Genomic DNA, 12609 nt, shown 5'->3' with positions numbered 1-12609 from the left:
CTTGCATAGATGGATAACAAACTAAACACTGAAGATATCTGCTTGCATAAAACAAGTGAAAATAAAAAGGTGGAAATGCAAATCATTTCCAACATAGATATTGCCCTCTCAATTTCTTATATTCCCCCACACCAAGATCTGACGACTTGCCAGAATAATAAGTACTACTACATGACAGCAAATAGATAAACGACTACAACTAAGCATTACCCATACAGAGTCTTGGCTAACAATACATTGTTCAAGGCCACAAAAAGTAATGCACCAGAATACCAACAGATAGGAATACCATACTATAGACATAGGAGTTAGGACATATCTAAACAATGTCATGGAATTGGAAGAGTAGGCCCATGGTAGCCACTGCTTTTTACAAAGGTGGCGTACCATTCTGAGTACTTGATGCTGCACCGACTCTCAATGACCAGTTGACGGGCAATTCCGCAAAACACGGAATATAAGGTAGACCATGAATGGATTCAGTGCAGATAATTTCCACTTTATGATTATCCAAATTGTATGATATTGTCATCTTTTTCTTGTCGGTGAGAAAAATCACATTACAATCTGGATGAACTGCAAACATGTCATAAGTATCATAACCATTGCGACAAGGCTTTCCAATCTTCTCCCTGTCGTTAAGTACACCCACATTACAATCTGGATAGACTGAAAACACCGAAATAGAACCAGGCCTTCTAAACAGTTCCAAAACGTTAACAGTATGCTTTAAGATCCACTTTCCAGTACCATAATCATCAAGAACCCAAATATAGAGCTGGCGATCATGACGATTGTCTATCTGCCACGCATACAAGCGTCCCTGAGACTTCCCAATGGAAACAATATCAACGTTGCTTGGCAAGCGATCTGGCATTTTAATCTCCCTCCAAACTTTCCCCTCCATGTCAACTGTGACGATTGATTTCTGGCGGGTAGTTAAATGCATAGTGCCGTCCAGGAGGACATGTCTTTTCCTAACATGATCTATATGAGTTCTGGCAGACCACTTGCTCTGCACGTAAGTCCACTGTCCAGTTTGTGATGAGTAGATTGCCACTATTCCGGAATCACTCTGACCCTTCCTTAGGGGGGCAAACACCGCAAAGCAGGTTGGAATAGTCGCGTCGAAACCTAAGTAAGGGATTGGGTGTAACCGATGGCTTACCTCTTCAGCTGGAATTACAATAGGAGGCAGCACAGTCCACTCTTTGGTTGCAGGATTGCACACAACATAATGGCTTTCTCCACCCATGGAACACGATTCCCAGCATGTGCAAAGGAGAAGGCCGGCGCAGAATCCTTTGACAAAAATGAGTTTGTACCTCTCACGCAAGAAAGGGAGAGAGGGGTCGACCAGAGGCGGACCTCTCCCATTCAAATTACAAAAACTGAGGAGGGCATCACTGTCGTAGTAGAAGAAACCCGAAAGGGTCTGCGGCGACCTCTTGCAGATATCCCGGGAGGAGCAGAGGGCAAGCCACGGCTTGGACACGCACTTGAAGCGGCAGAGCGACCTGTAGGGCACCCGAGCGAGGATCTCGGCGAGAGGGCCCTCAGGGATGCTCACGGCCGGCTGCTCCTGCTCCTGCTCATACTCATACTCATGCTGCTTCTGCTTCTTCTCCTGTAAATGATAGATAGGACTCGTTTAGGCCTTGTTTGGTACTACTCCTTCCATTTCAATGAATAAAGCATCCTTGTTTTCCGTATTTTCTCTTTGACCAAGAATTACTCAAAGTATAAGATGGTTGGTATAAAACTAGGATCATTAGAAAGTGTTTTCCATTATGAATCCAACGATACAAATTACGTACAATATAATCAAGATTTTGTCGGTCAAAGTTCATCTTGAAGTACCATTGCATCTTTTTTTATCGAAACCGAGGTAGTAGAGTTTTTATGGGGATCTGTGGGGATAATCTCCAAAGGGATTGGGTGAAACCCCTACCTACACCCAATCCCCTCCAATCTCCCTCCAAACAAGGGAAAAAGTGGGATAAGTGGGGATTAAATTAGCCCAATACACTAAAGACCTAACATTCCTTATGAATAAGTTAGGATTCGAGGTTTGGTGAAGATAATCCCCACAAATATCCCAGCACCAAACAAAGCCTTAGGGTTCCCGATTCATTTCGTTGGATCGGAAATTAGATTGAAGAGGCGTGGAGCAAACCTGAGAAGCTAGTCGAGCAAGGACGAGGAGCGGATCTCCCTCGTCGCGGAGTACGGTCGCCGGCGGGTGGTCCTGCGCCGTGGAACCATGTCTGCATCCTCCTCCTCCTGGCGGCATCACACCATCACCTCCTCCCCGACTCACGGGCCAGTTCCTCGAGGCAGAAGGCCTCACGGCGCAGGCCGCCGCCGCTCGCCGGGGCTAGGGTTTGGTGTGGGGAATGGAGCAGCGGCTTTTCTGTTTTGACTTTTGCAGCGCGAGTACATAGAAAGCATTGTGCATACTTGTACACATGTTCTTAATTACTTTTGGCACTAGCACCTACTGGAGTATTAGTTTCCAAAACAATTGACACTAGATGATTAGGATACTTGATAGATTAAGGGCACTTCTCTACGTGCTAAAAGTATCTTCCTTCAATAGAATTGTTCTCCCATGTTTTATTTTCCCTTGAAAATCGAATTCAGTGCAGACTTGAAAGATTCTTTTAGCTGCAACTTAAAAACTCGATCATATTCACATGGCGACTTAGCATAGAAATAATACTTCCTCTGTTCACCAATGTAAGGCCTTTTAGCAAACTACATTAGATTGTTAAAATGTTTAGCAGTAACAAAAAGTCAAGGTAACCAGCTTCAGGGTAAAAAAAAAAAAGTAACCAGCTTCCAAGACTTCTCCGAATTACTATGCAGTTAGTGTCGTGTCTATCGCAAGATCTTTTTTTTTTTATATTATATACAAATAAGAAAGGCTATGGAGCAACTATTAGAAATATCGCATATACAACAGGCAAAAAAAAAAAATTGACGCCTCGCCAGGTGATGATATACTGGTGCGCCAGATTCAAGGAGCGCCGATTCAACTAAAACTGAATCTTCAACCAACAAAGCAGAGTCACCCTTATCTTCAGACTCGTGCGACAAATGCCTCTACTTACAAAGAGTCCTCGTTTCCAACCGTCAATGCAGCATCTAAAACACTTGGTACGAGAAATATCATCTGTTATAAGTAATAGGACCATGCTAGATAAACTTATTTGCTGTGATGATTACCACACAAAAAAAGGTTGCGTGTGATGCTTCTCGTAAACAGCAGGACTTGAAATCATAGTTAAGCAACCTAGAATTTACCCGCAAGAAAAAGAATGTATCAGTCTGGTCTGGATTCAAGTAGGAGAGTGGTATTGAAGATATTTACTTTGCATAAAACAAGTGAAAATGCAAACGATTTCAAACATAGATAATATACTCTCAGTGCCTTATATTACCACACATCAAGAACTAACGGCTGGCCAAAATAATTAGTACTACATGACAGCAAATATAGATTAAATGATTGTTCATTACTAGTACAACTAAGCATTTCCCTTACAAGGTCTTGGCTCACAAACATTGTTCAAAGCAATAAAAGTAATGAACCCGAACACCAATATATAGGATTACTGAACTGTAGACACAGGAGTTAGGACATATTTAAGCACTGCCATGGAATTAGAAGAGTATGCCCATAGTAGCTACAAATTTTTTACAAAGGTGTTGTGCCATGCTGTACTGAACTCTTAATGACCAGCTGACAGCAATTCCGAAAAACAGGGAGTATAAGGTAGACCATACATGGATTCAGTGCAGATAACATCAACTTTATGATTATCCAAATTGTACGACACTGTCATCTTGTTTCCATCAGTGAGAAAAATCACATTACAATCTGGGTGAATTGCAAACATCTTATAACAATACTCATCTTTGCGATAATGTCTCCCAAACAATTCCAAAATATCAACAGTGTGCTTCAGGGTCCACTTTCCAGTACCGTAATCCTCAAGAACCCAAATGTAGAGCTGACAGTTGCGAGGACTATCTATCTGCCACGCATACAAGCGCCCCTGAGACTGCCCAATGGAAGCGGTATCAGAGCCGCTCGGCAATTCATTTGGCATTTCAATCTCTCTCCAAACTTTCCCCTCCGCATCAATCGTGACTATTGTTTTATGAAGGGTGATCAAATGCATAGTGCCATTCAGGAAGACCCGTGTTTTCCTACTATGATCCACAAGAGTCCCGGCGACCCACTTGCTCGGCACGTAGGTCCACTGTCCAGTTTCTGATGAGTAGATCGCCAGTTTTCTGGAATCATTCAGACCATTGGTCAGAGGCGCAAACACCACGAAGCGGGATGGAACAGACGCGTCGAAGCCTAAGTAAGTGATTGGTTTGAAGTGCAACAGGTGGCCAAACTCTTGAGCTGGAAACAGTAAAGGAGGCAGCACAGTCCACTCCTCAGTTGCAGGATTGCACACAAGATAATCGCTTCTGGTTCCTGTGTTCCAGCATCTACAGAGAAGAAGGCCGTCGCCGAATTGCTCGACAAAAATGTCTTTGTAGCTCTCACGCAAGAAAGAGAGCGAAGGGTCAACCAGAGGCTGACCTCTTCCCGACAAATTACAGAAATGGAGGCCACTTCTGTCGTTGTAGAAGAAGCCAGAAAGGGTCTGCGGTGACCTCCTGCGGATGTCCCGGGAGGAGCAGAAGGCAAGCCACGCCTTGGACACGCACTTGAAGCGGCAGAGTGACCTGTAGGGCACCCGAGCAAGTATTTCGACGAGGGGGCCCTCAGGGAGACTCGCCGCCGGCTGCTGATGCTCTTCCTGCTGCTCCTTCTCCTGTAAAGATGAGACAAACGGTTCATTTGGGGTTCCCAACTCATTTTCAGGTATTGTGGATTTCCACCATCATCAATTAGACTAGCAGCAGTAAACAACTTCTTAGAGTCCATCTTTTATGGCAGATTACAGGAAGGCAGATTGACAATGTCAAAATGAAAAAGATACCAATCTTTGAACACGGTAACAATAAGTCATAATGTAATGCAATCAACTGAATATCTCTTTCATTTGGAACAGAACATTTGCTAGCAAACCAAGCTACAGTCTATAGGTTTGCAGAATCAGAGAAAGAAATGGGTCGAAACAAACAGCTGTACTGAAGAAGGTGGCAAAGAATTCGATTCCATGTGCGTTGGGTGGCTCTAGGATACATGGTTAATAGGTTACAGATACTTGAACGGAACGGAGTGCCCACCCACCTAGACTACGGAAGCAAATTGGAAGCTGAAGTAAAATGGTTATCTTCAGGAATTCTCGCAGGTTGTGTTCCCTTTTTTTAGATCTTTCCAGGTATTGGATGGAAGATTGATTGAATGGGCGTGGAGCAAACCTCGGAAGCCACTGGATCAACGGCGGGGAGCAGCGGCGTAGAATGGGGCGGAGCGTCCTCGTCGCGACGGTCGGTCGCCGGCGGGTGGTCCTGCACCGCGCAGCCATGCTCGCCTCCTCCTTCTTCTGGCGGCATGGCCTCCTTCCCGGCTCACGGATCAGTTCCTCGAGGCAGTCAGCTCTCACGGCGCAGGTCGCTGCCGGCTCGCCGGGACTAGGGACAGGATGGGGAAAGGAGCGGTGGCTGTTTTGGGATGTTTACAGGCCAGAAGAACACTTGGCAATCATCGATGCGCACGACACCTACCTAATGCAGCCAGCTTATCAGCTGGTGCCTAGTCTATTCCAAGCCAACAACTAGATAATTAGCAAAAAAATATTGCATTCTACACTAAAATCTCATTGTATGTTGTAGACTCTTCAATCAGCAAAAAATATTTTGAATCACTTGTTGGCACATTAGGATACATGTCAATTAACAAGATAATTAGGATACTTCTCTCAGTACTAAAATAAACTTCCTTCAACATAGTAGTTCCAGCCTACATTTTTCCTTGGAAAATCCAATTCAGTCAAAACTCGGTTGATGCAACCTGCAACCTCCTTTTAGCTGCAACTTATGAACTTGATCAAATTCAGATAGCAAGCGAACATAAAAATACAAAAGCATTCTAACAACTAACCAGCTTCCGAGACTTTTCTGTTACTGCAATGTCTCATTCGCTCCATGCTTTTGGAGTCTCTTATGGGTTTAAAATTCCACGGCAAGCTAAGAAGAGACAGTAGACAGCAACATTAGTACGTACTTACTGTTAATTGCATGTTACAACATACTCCAGATTAACACAAAAATTGCAGTGGAAACAACTTATATATATAACAAAAGTCAGCACAGCCGTTGGCCAGAAAGATTTAAATTGGTATGTGAGCACAACTTGCAGTTCTCAGAATGGCCCTGGCCCCAGCGATAAAATACAGCAAGGTAGGTTAGATGCTTGACGTAAACAGGCACATCACGCAGGTACTCAACATGAGAGCAGGAACAATGAGCCAATTTGTTCCTTTTCTTTCCTTTTTACCCAAGACAATTTACAGGCATGAATTATGTACAAGGAGTTCCGCGGTAGGCGAACGTGCTAACGCCTTGTATACTCGAGTCTTTACATGATCTACGTGAGAGTACATTCCAAAAGGGCCCCATTCACTATGTTTCGTCGGGCTTTGGTTCAAGGACCACGGCGATCTTCTCCTTCTGATCTCCGCGCAAGACTTCCACGGTCACCTTTTAACAGAACAGAAGTGAGTTCCTTAGCAGCTATGAAGAGCACAAATGTATTCCTCACGGACACGGGTGAATGCTTACCGTCTCTCCCACTTTACACTGATCCAAGATGCGGTACAGGTCGCTTCCATTCCCTACCTTCGTACCATTCACCGAGGTAATTATATCCCCGAGGATAAGCCGTCCGTAGGCATCCCGTTTGGTTGATTGCAGACCCTGCAAACAATATAGAAAGTAGAGATTTTAGCTGCACAAGTCCTGTACTGCAGGAACACATATAGAAAAAATGCAATAACATTATATGGAAGGAACAGGAAAGAATATTTTATCCAACTGACTAATTTTATACAGAAGTCTAGCCTTTCGTCAATTGAATTGTTACTCCTCTGTTTCTTAAGCTAGTCTTGGTTCTGACTTGTGACAACGAGAAAGCACAGGATGTTCAACAGAGGTTATAATGTACTGGAGTAACAACGCAAGATTTTCTCATGCTAGATTTAAGATTGCTAAGTGAAACTGAAACAAAACAAGAATATGACTACTGTAAGAAAATTAGTGGTTTCCAATTAAGTTTCATGAAATTTCCAGAAACCATGTGTATAATATCGATGGACAATACCGCTTTGCCAGCTGGTCCGTTAGGGGGAGCATCCAAGACAAGCACTCCACTTAAGCCAAGCTGCTCCACAGATTGATCAGGGGCAAATTTTATCCCCAGAATAGGTCTTGTCACTTTCCCAAACTGTATAAGCTGGTCCACAATACCACCAACCTGAAATATGGTTGAAGTACATGTTATAAGAAACAAAGAACCAGAACAGGTCAAAATTATGAATTAAGTCGAGTGACATACTGTATCCACTGGAATGGAAAAGCCAACCCCGGATGATGCACCTGAAGGTGAGTATATAGCAGTATTTACACCTATCAGGTTTCCAGCACTATCAAGAAGTGGACCTCCGCTGTTACCAGGGTTGATAGCAGCATCAGTCTGTATCACATCCTGTATAGGACGTCCTGTTGCAGCTGAACTAATTTCTCTACGCAATCCACTAGGGGAAAACAGCAGAGATAGCAAAACAAAAATGTCTCAGTGTTACAAATTGAACATAAGAATCAGCCAACAAGGAATCAACTAAAAAACAAGTATATTATACCTGATAACACCTGTTGTAAGAGTGTGGTCAAGGCCAAACTGCAAATATATAAAAAATAACAAATGTTAGGTATGTACAGTTAGTTCCTACGGTAACATGCACATGAATAAAATAGCAAACCAAAATCACTCAAATTTTATAATCATATCCTTCAATCTACGGCCTCTACTCAAAATTTACCAAAACATATGCCCAATGCCGTACATAGTTGCTTCGCATAAAATCTGTTTGGCATATTGGTAGTTGGACATGATCACGTGTGTTAATATTTGCTTGTGATTCTGTATTTCTTTGCAGTGTACCATTCATTTCCAATGCTAAAATATTGCTACCTCGACATAATCAGGAACAGAAACAGGCTGGCCATAAGGAAAAATCTGCTCAGGTTGGGAACATATAAATAAGGAACGCATACTGCAGGTAAAAAAACCAACGAGAAAGTCTTAATTAATAGCATAATGATGTGTCAAACTTATACATCAGTTGACATGTATAGGTAATCTGCAGAACAGTTGGTATAAGAAGCACTCACTGGGTTTCCAATGGCATATACTTTCTGACCAACCAGTAAGTCTGCTGAGACACCAACTGGTAAAGGCCTTAGTTTATCCTTTGGTGCTTGGATACTCAAAACAGCAACATCCTTGTCCTGGTCAAATCCGACAACTTGCGCTTCATACACCGTCTGATCAGCAAGTGTGACCCTGCATAAAACTAAAATGGTAACTTCACTTCGCCATAACACAATTCAAGCTTATCATATCAACAATATTCATCAACATGGTAGCATGGTATCTGCATAACTGAGTAAATGAACCATGTGACATTAGCAAGGCAACAAACAAAGCATGAGTAACACGCGAATGTGGTTTAGCAGAAACCAAACCTCGTAGGTCATTGTGAGCTTTGAATCTTTGGGCATGAAATATTTTGCACAAAATGCTCAAGTCTAGCATAGAGTAATAGATGAAATTATGAAGATGGAATGCAAAACACAGTCACTCTCAAAGCTTCAACAACGATGTGTCAGGTTAAACATCTACTATAACTAACCTATATGGCCTACAACCTATGGACATATTTAGCTAGTCGTAATAAGGAATCCGATTGATAACAAGTCATCAGCAGGAAGTGTTAACAGTCCACTGTGCCATTGACACTGAGCAGCCACATCCACATTACCCATGCTTATGACGATCCAATTGCAGTTCTGCAACTCCCTTCCCTCACTATCCGTTCCAGTTCTTAAAGTTACACGACAATCACACCATTCTATGAACCTTGGATAGCCGTAGAATCTACCAGAGTTGTCATGCTATGTTTTGAACTTTGCTGAAGAAGATCGGCGGTGAGCAGCTCTGATTCTGAGTAAGTTAACAAACCTGAGGTCGGACGCGCCGCGGATGACATGGAAATTGGTGACGATGTGGCCGATCTTGTCCCAGACGAAGCCCGAGCCGGAGCCCTGCGGCACCTCGAGCACGTCCAGCGTGAAGGCGTCCTGCCTGCAGACACCCAAAACACAGCCCCCGAGCTCCGGATCAGCATCAACCCAGCAGAGCAAGCACACCGACGCCTAGCCAGAGCCAGAGCCGCCGCGGAACGGGACGAGGGCGGAGTGGTACCTGACGGCGAGGTTGGTGATGTAGACGACGGAGGGGGTGTTGTCCTTGAAGAGGCGCACGGTGGCGAGCTCGTCCGGCTGCAGCTTCCGCGGCGTGGCGACGACGAACGCGGACGCGGCCCCCGGGTCGCCGAGGATCAGCGCCGCCGAGGCGAGCGCGACGACTAGGGAGCCCGCGGCGGACGCCAGCAGCCGCCGCGCGGCCTCGGCGGGGTCCGCCAGGTCGAGGAGCCGCGGGCGCGGGCGCGGGGCCGGGAGCGCGAGCGGGCGGGGCGGGGTGGCCGCGGCGCGCGCGAGGTGCCTGAGGAAATGGCGCGGCCGCGGCGGCGGCGAGAGGAAGCAGGCAGTCGCCGCGGAGGAGGCGGCGGCCATGTCCGTCCCTGGTGTGGGGGAGAGCAGCAGCAGCAGCCGCGGCCTCGAACACCGCAGATGAGTGGATACGCTGCTTTCCAAAGTTTTGGGTCCTATTGTCAAAAAAATTGCTTGACTAGTGCTAGAGTGGTGTCTTCGTTTTGGTTCGGGTTGCTTCTTTGCCTGTGTTTTGTTTTTGTGGTCCATGGTGGATGACCCTCGACGGTTCACGTACAAGTATTTGGAGGTATGCTTTGGTTAGACAAAATGTATTCACTCTAACTAATGGCTTCTCTGATTTTTGATAGAAAATGGTTTAGAATTAGAAATTTTGGATGATTACACCCTAATACAAAAAAATCTACGCCTCTAATTTGGTGTCTTTCCCAATGACTGTTCTGCTCTAGCGCCTTTCGCATGAAAAAAAAATTAGATGCCACTTGAACCTCACAGGCATAATCTTTGTTCTCTCGTGATGCAACCAAACAAACCAAAACCCTGCAAGATTTATATGTGTGGTTCGTGTGTTTTAGAATCATATGCATTAAATTATTGCAACCCCCCCCTCCTCCTCCTCCTCCGTCCACAGATAAAGTGTACGCGCGGGTTTTTAAAGATAAATTATCAAGTGGAGGGAAAATTGCATTTTCAGTGGGGGAGTAGAGAGATCTAGGAAAATGAAGCTCACCAATGGAGTCAAGATGATTTTGGAGTCGTTAGTCCTTATGGAGAAGAAGGCATTCTTTTATACTCCCAACATATCCAATCATTGGAAAAAGTATATGGCCGGTAGTACTGCCATAGTTGGGCCGGTACTACCGCTGGTGCCCAACGAGCAGGATGCGTGTCGACCGGCGAGTGGACGCATCGAGCGAGTGGTTGGGCCGACTGCGCGCGAAGGCGGCCCGATACCACCGGCCAAGCTGGCCCGGTGCCACCGGCACTGGTACCGGTATTGGTACTGGTCACGCGTGCGGGGCTACTGGAAGCCATGCTCCTTTGGCGGTAGCGCGGGCGGTGCCACCGGCCAGCACGTGGCAGTGGTACTGGCTTGCCCCTAGCGGTACCACCGATCGGTCGTGGCGCGCCCCCACTTGCTCTTCTCCTTTTTCTCTGTTTCTTCTTTTCCTTTTTTATTTCTTCAACAAGTCTAGACCAAAAGTAAATTGCCCAGCTTCAATGTCTTCAAATAAATCTGATTGATCCAAAATTCTTCTCCAATACAATGATTCGTTGGTAGAACATTCAAGAGGAAAATAATAGGACACCGATGGTGCTCTTCAATCTTTTTGGACCATATTTCGACTAATATTACCAATGATTAAAATCTACAATTATAATAATTAGTTCAACACAATCGTTGTTATCAATACCAAAACCCACTTTAGGAACACATGCTCTTTCAATTGGGAAGACATAAGTACACTCTTTTATGGATAAAGTTTGAGGCTAAAGGTCCACTTATTTAAGGACGGAAGGAGTACCAACGAGTGCCAAGATGAATCAACAACATCCTCAGCAGCCTTGGTGGCTTCCTTAGCAACCAATGAAGCATCAACAGTGAGGATCGGTGACATGTGTATGGTAGTTGAAAGTTCAGAGATGGTAAACCTAGAGGGGGTGAATAGGTTTCTACAAATTTTAATTCTTTCTTTGCAGTATTAGGCTTTACGGAATATAAGTGTGAGCTTAATACAAACTAGGTAAGGCAACCTAGACGATAATGCAAGTAACTCAAGCACAAAGGCTCTCACAGATTAGATAACACAAGTAAAGAGTTTGGTTAGAGATAATCGAAAGCACGCAGAGACGAAGATGTATTCCCGTGTTCCCTTCCTTTGCAAGAAGGTACGTCGCGTTTGGAGATGTGGGGATCCAACGAAGGATTTCTCAACGCCACTAAGGCTCACCTTCTTCTCCAAGCCTATCCCACGAAGGAATAGCCCTTTCACTTGTGGTAGACTTTGAGGCAGCCTCCAAACCTTCACAATCTTCTCAGGAGCAAATCCACTGCCTGGATGCTTCCGGACGATTCTGCCCACCTAGGGTTTCCAAGAAACCCTAGAGAACAGGTAACTTGAAGAATACAAGGGGGGACAAGATTTGGCTCGGTGATACTGTAGATCTAGATCTCCTCTAGCTTTTTCCTGGAGGGATTTGAGTTTGGGTGGAGGAGGAGGGATATCTGAAGCTTTTGGTGCTTGCAACAATGGAGTATGAGAGAGAGAGAGAGAGAGAGAGAGAGAGAGAGAGCTCAAGAACAGAGTAAGGTGTAGTGCCTTACTGTTCTGAGGTAGGCAAAGGGGTATTTATACTTCAGCTTGAAATCTAGCTGTTGTAGAGTGTCCGGCTCAGCATATGGTTGAGGTGGCCGGCCTGCTGGGCGAGGCCCCGGGCCAGCCGGCGAGGCACCCGGTCATGCCGGGCCATAGACCGGGCCAGCCCGACAGCTGTCGGGCGGGGCGCCGGGCCAGCACCGGTCGAGCGCACTCAGCACCATGGATGTGTCCGGTGGGCACCAACGTGGGAGCCGGTCGGCGCCGAGTCAGCCGGTGGCACGCCCGATGACGTCGGGCTAAGCGCCGGGCGAACTTGGAGAAACCCCTGATGTGTGTCCGGTTGGCTCCGGTGCCAGAGCCGGCCGACGCCGGGCCAGCCGGTTCCACGCCCGGTGCCGCCGGGCCAGGTGCCCGAGTGAGGCTCCACGAGGCATCAAACCCTCTTGGAGACACCAAGCTGGAGCAGACGATATGTTCGGAAGAACTCCCTCGCGGAGGTCCCCAAGCTACCAGCCTCTACAAGCCA

The 12609-nt window shown here is 45.8% G+C and overlaps 3 protein-coding genes across 3 annotated transcripts; all 3 read right to left on the bottom strand.

Annotated features, from left to right (window-relative positions):
• Positions 1-270: 270 nt before the first annotated feature.
• LOC124707076 (F-box protein At5g07610-like) lies at positions 271-2417 on the bottom strand. Its single transcript, XM_047238732.1, has 2 exons — positions 2177-2417; positions 271-1627 (listed from the first exon to the last, which is right to left on the bottom strand). The coding sequence occupies exons 1-2, from the start codon at positions 2291-2293 to the stop codon at positions 371-373; spliced, it is 1374 nt and encodes a 457-aa protein (XP_047094688.1). The 5' UTR covers positions 2294-2417; the 3' UTR covers positions 271-370.
• Positions 2418-3734: 1317 nt separating this feature from the next.
• On the bottom strand, positions 3735-5685 carry LOC124649504 (F-box protein At5g07610-like). The gene is made up of 2 exons (XM_047189124.1): positions 5392-5685; positions 3735-4838 (listed from the first exon to the last, which is right to left on the bottom strand). The coding sequence occupies exons 1-2, from the start codon at positions 5524-5526 to the stop codon at positions 3735-3737; spliced, it is 1239 nt and encodes a 412-aa protein (XP_047045080.1). The 5' UTR covers positions 5527-5685.
• Positions 5686-6436: 751 nt separating this feature from the next.
• On the bottom strand, positions 6437-9840 carry LOC124707075 (protease Do-like 1, chloroplastic). Its single transcript, XM_047238731.1, has 8 exons — positions 9455-9840; positions 9212-9334; positions 8362-8533; positions 7830-7867; positions 7526-7724; positions 7292-7444; positions 6754-6888; positions 6437-6672 (listed from the first exon to the last, which is right to left on the bottom strand). The coding sequence occupies exons 1-8, from the start codon at positions 9823-9825 to the stop codon at positions 6595-6597; spliced, it is 1269 nt and encodes a 422-aa protein (XP_047094687.1). The 5' UTR covers positions 9826-9840; the 3' UTR covers positions 6437-6594.
• Between the last annotated feature and the right edge of the window lie 2769 nt (positions 9841-12609).

The sequence above is a fragment of the Lolium rigidum genome, chromosome 4 (genome assembly GCF_022539505.1).
Source record: "Lolium rigidum isolate FL_2022 chromosome 4, APGP_CSIRO_Lrig_0.1, whole genome shotgun sequence".
Classification (NCBI taxonomy): domain Eukaryota; kingdom Viridiplantae; phylum Streptophyta; class Magnoliopsida; order Poales; family Poaceae; genus Lolium; species Lolium rigidum.
This window is presented reverse-complemented; position numbering and strand designations above follow the sequence as displayed.

Coding starts and splice junctions, on each gene's coding strand:
- LOC124707076 (XM_047238732.1), bottom strand. CDS start 2,293: ATGCCGCCAGGAGGAGGAGGATGCAGACATGGTTCCACGGCGCAGGAC. Junction 1,628..2,176: donor TTGCTCGACTAGCTTCTCAG/GTTTGCTCCACG, acceptor TATCATTTACAG/GAGAAGAAGCAGAAGCAGCA.
- LOC124649504 (XM_047189124.1), bottom strand. CDS start 5,526: ATGCCGCCAGAAGAAGGAGGAGGCGAGCATGGCTGCGCGGTGCAGGAC. Junction 4,839..5,391: donor TTGATCCAGTGGCTTCCGAG/GTTTGCTCCACG, acceptor TCATCTTTACAG/GAGAAGGAGCAGCAGGAAGA.
- LOC124707075 (XM_047238731.1), bottom strand. CDS start 9,825: ATGGCCGCCGCCTCCTCCGCGGCGACTGCCTGCTTCCTCTCGCCGCCG. Junction 6,889..7,291: donor ACGGACCAGCTGGCAAAGCG/GTATTGTCCATC, acceptor TATTGTTTGCAG/GGTCTGCAATCAACCAAACG. Junction 6,673..6,753: donor AGTGTAAAGTGGGAGAGACG/GTAAGCATTCAC, acceptor TTCTGTTAAAAG/GTGACCGTGGAAGTCTTGCG.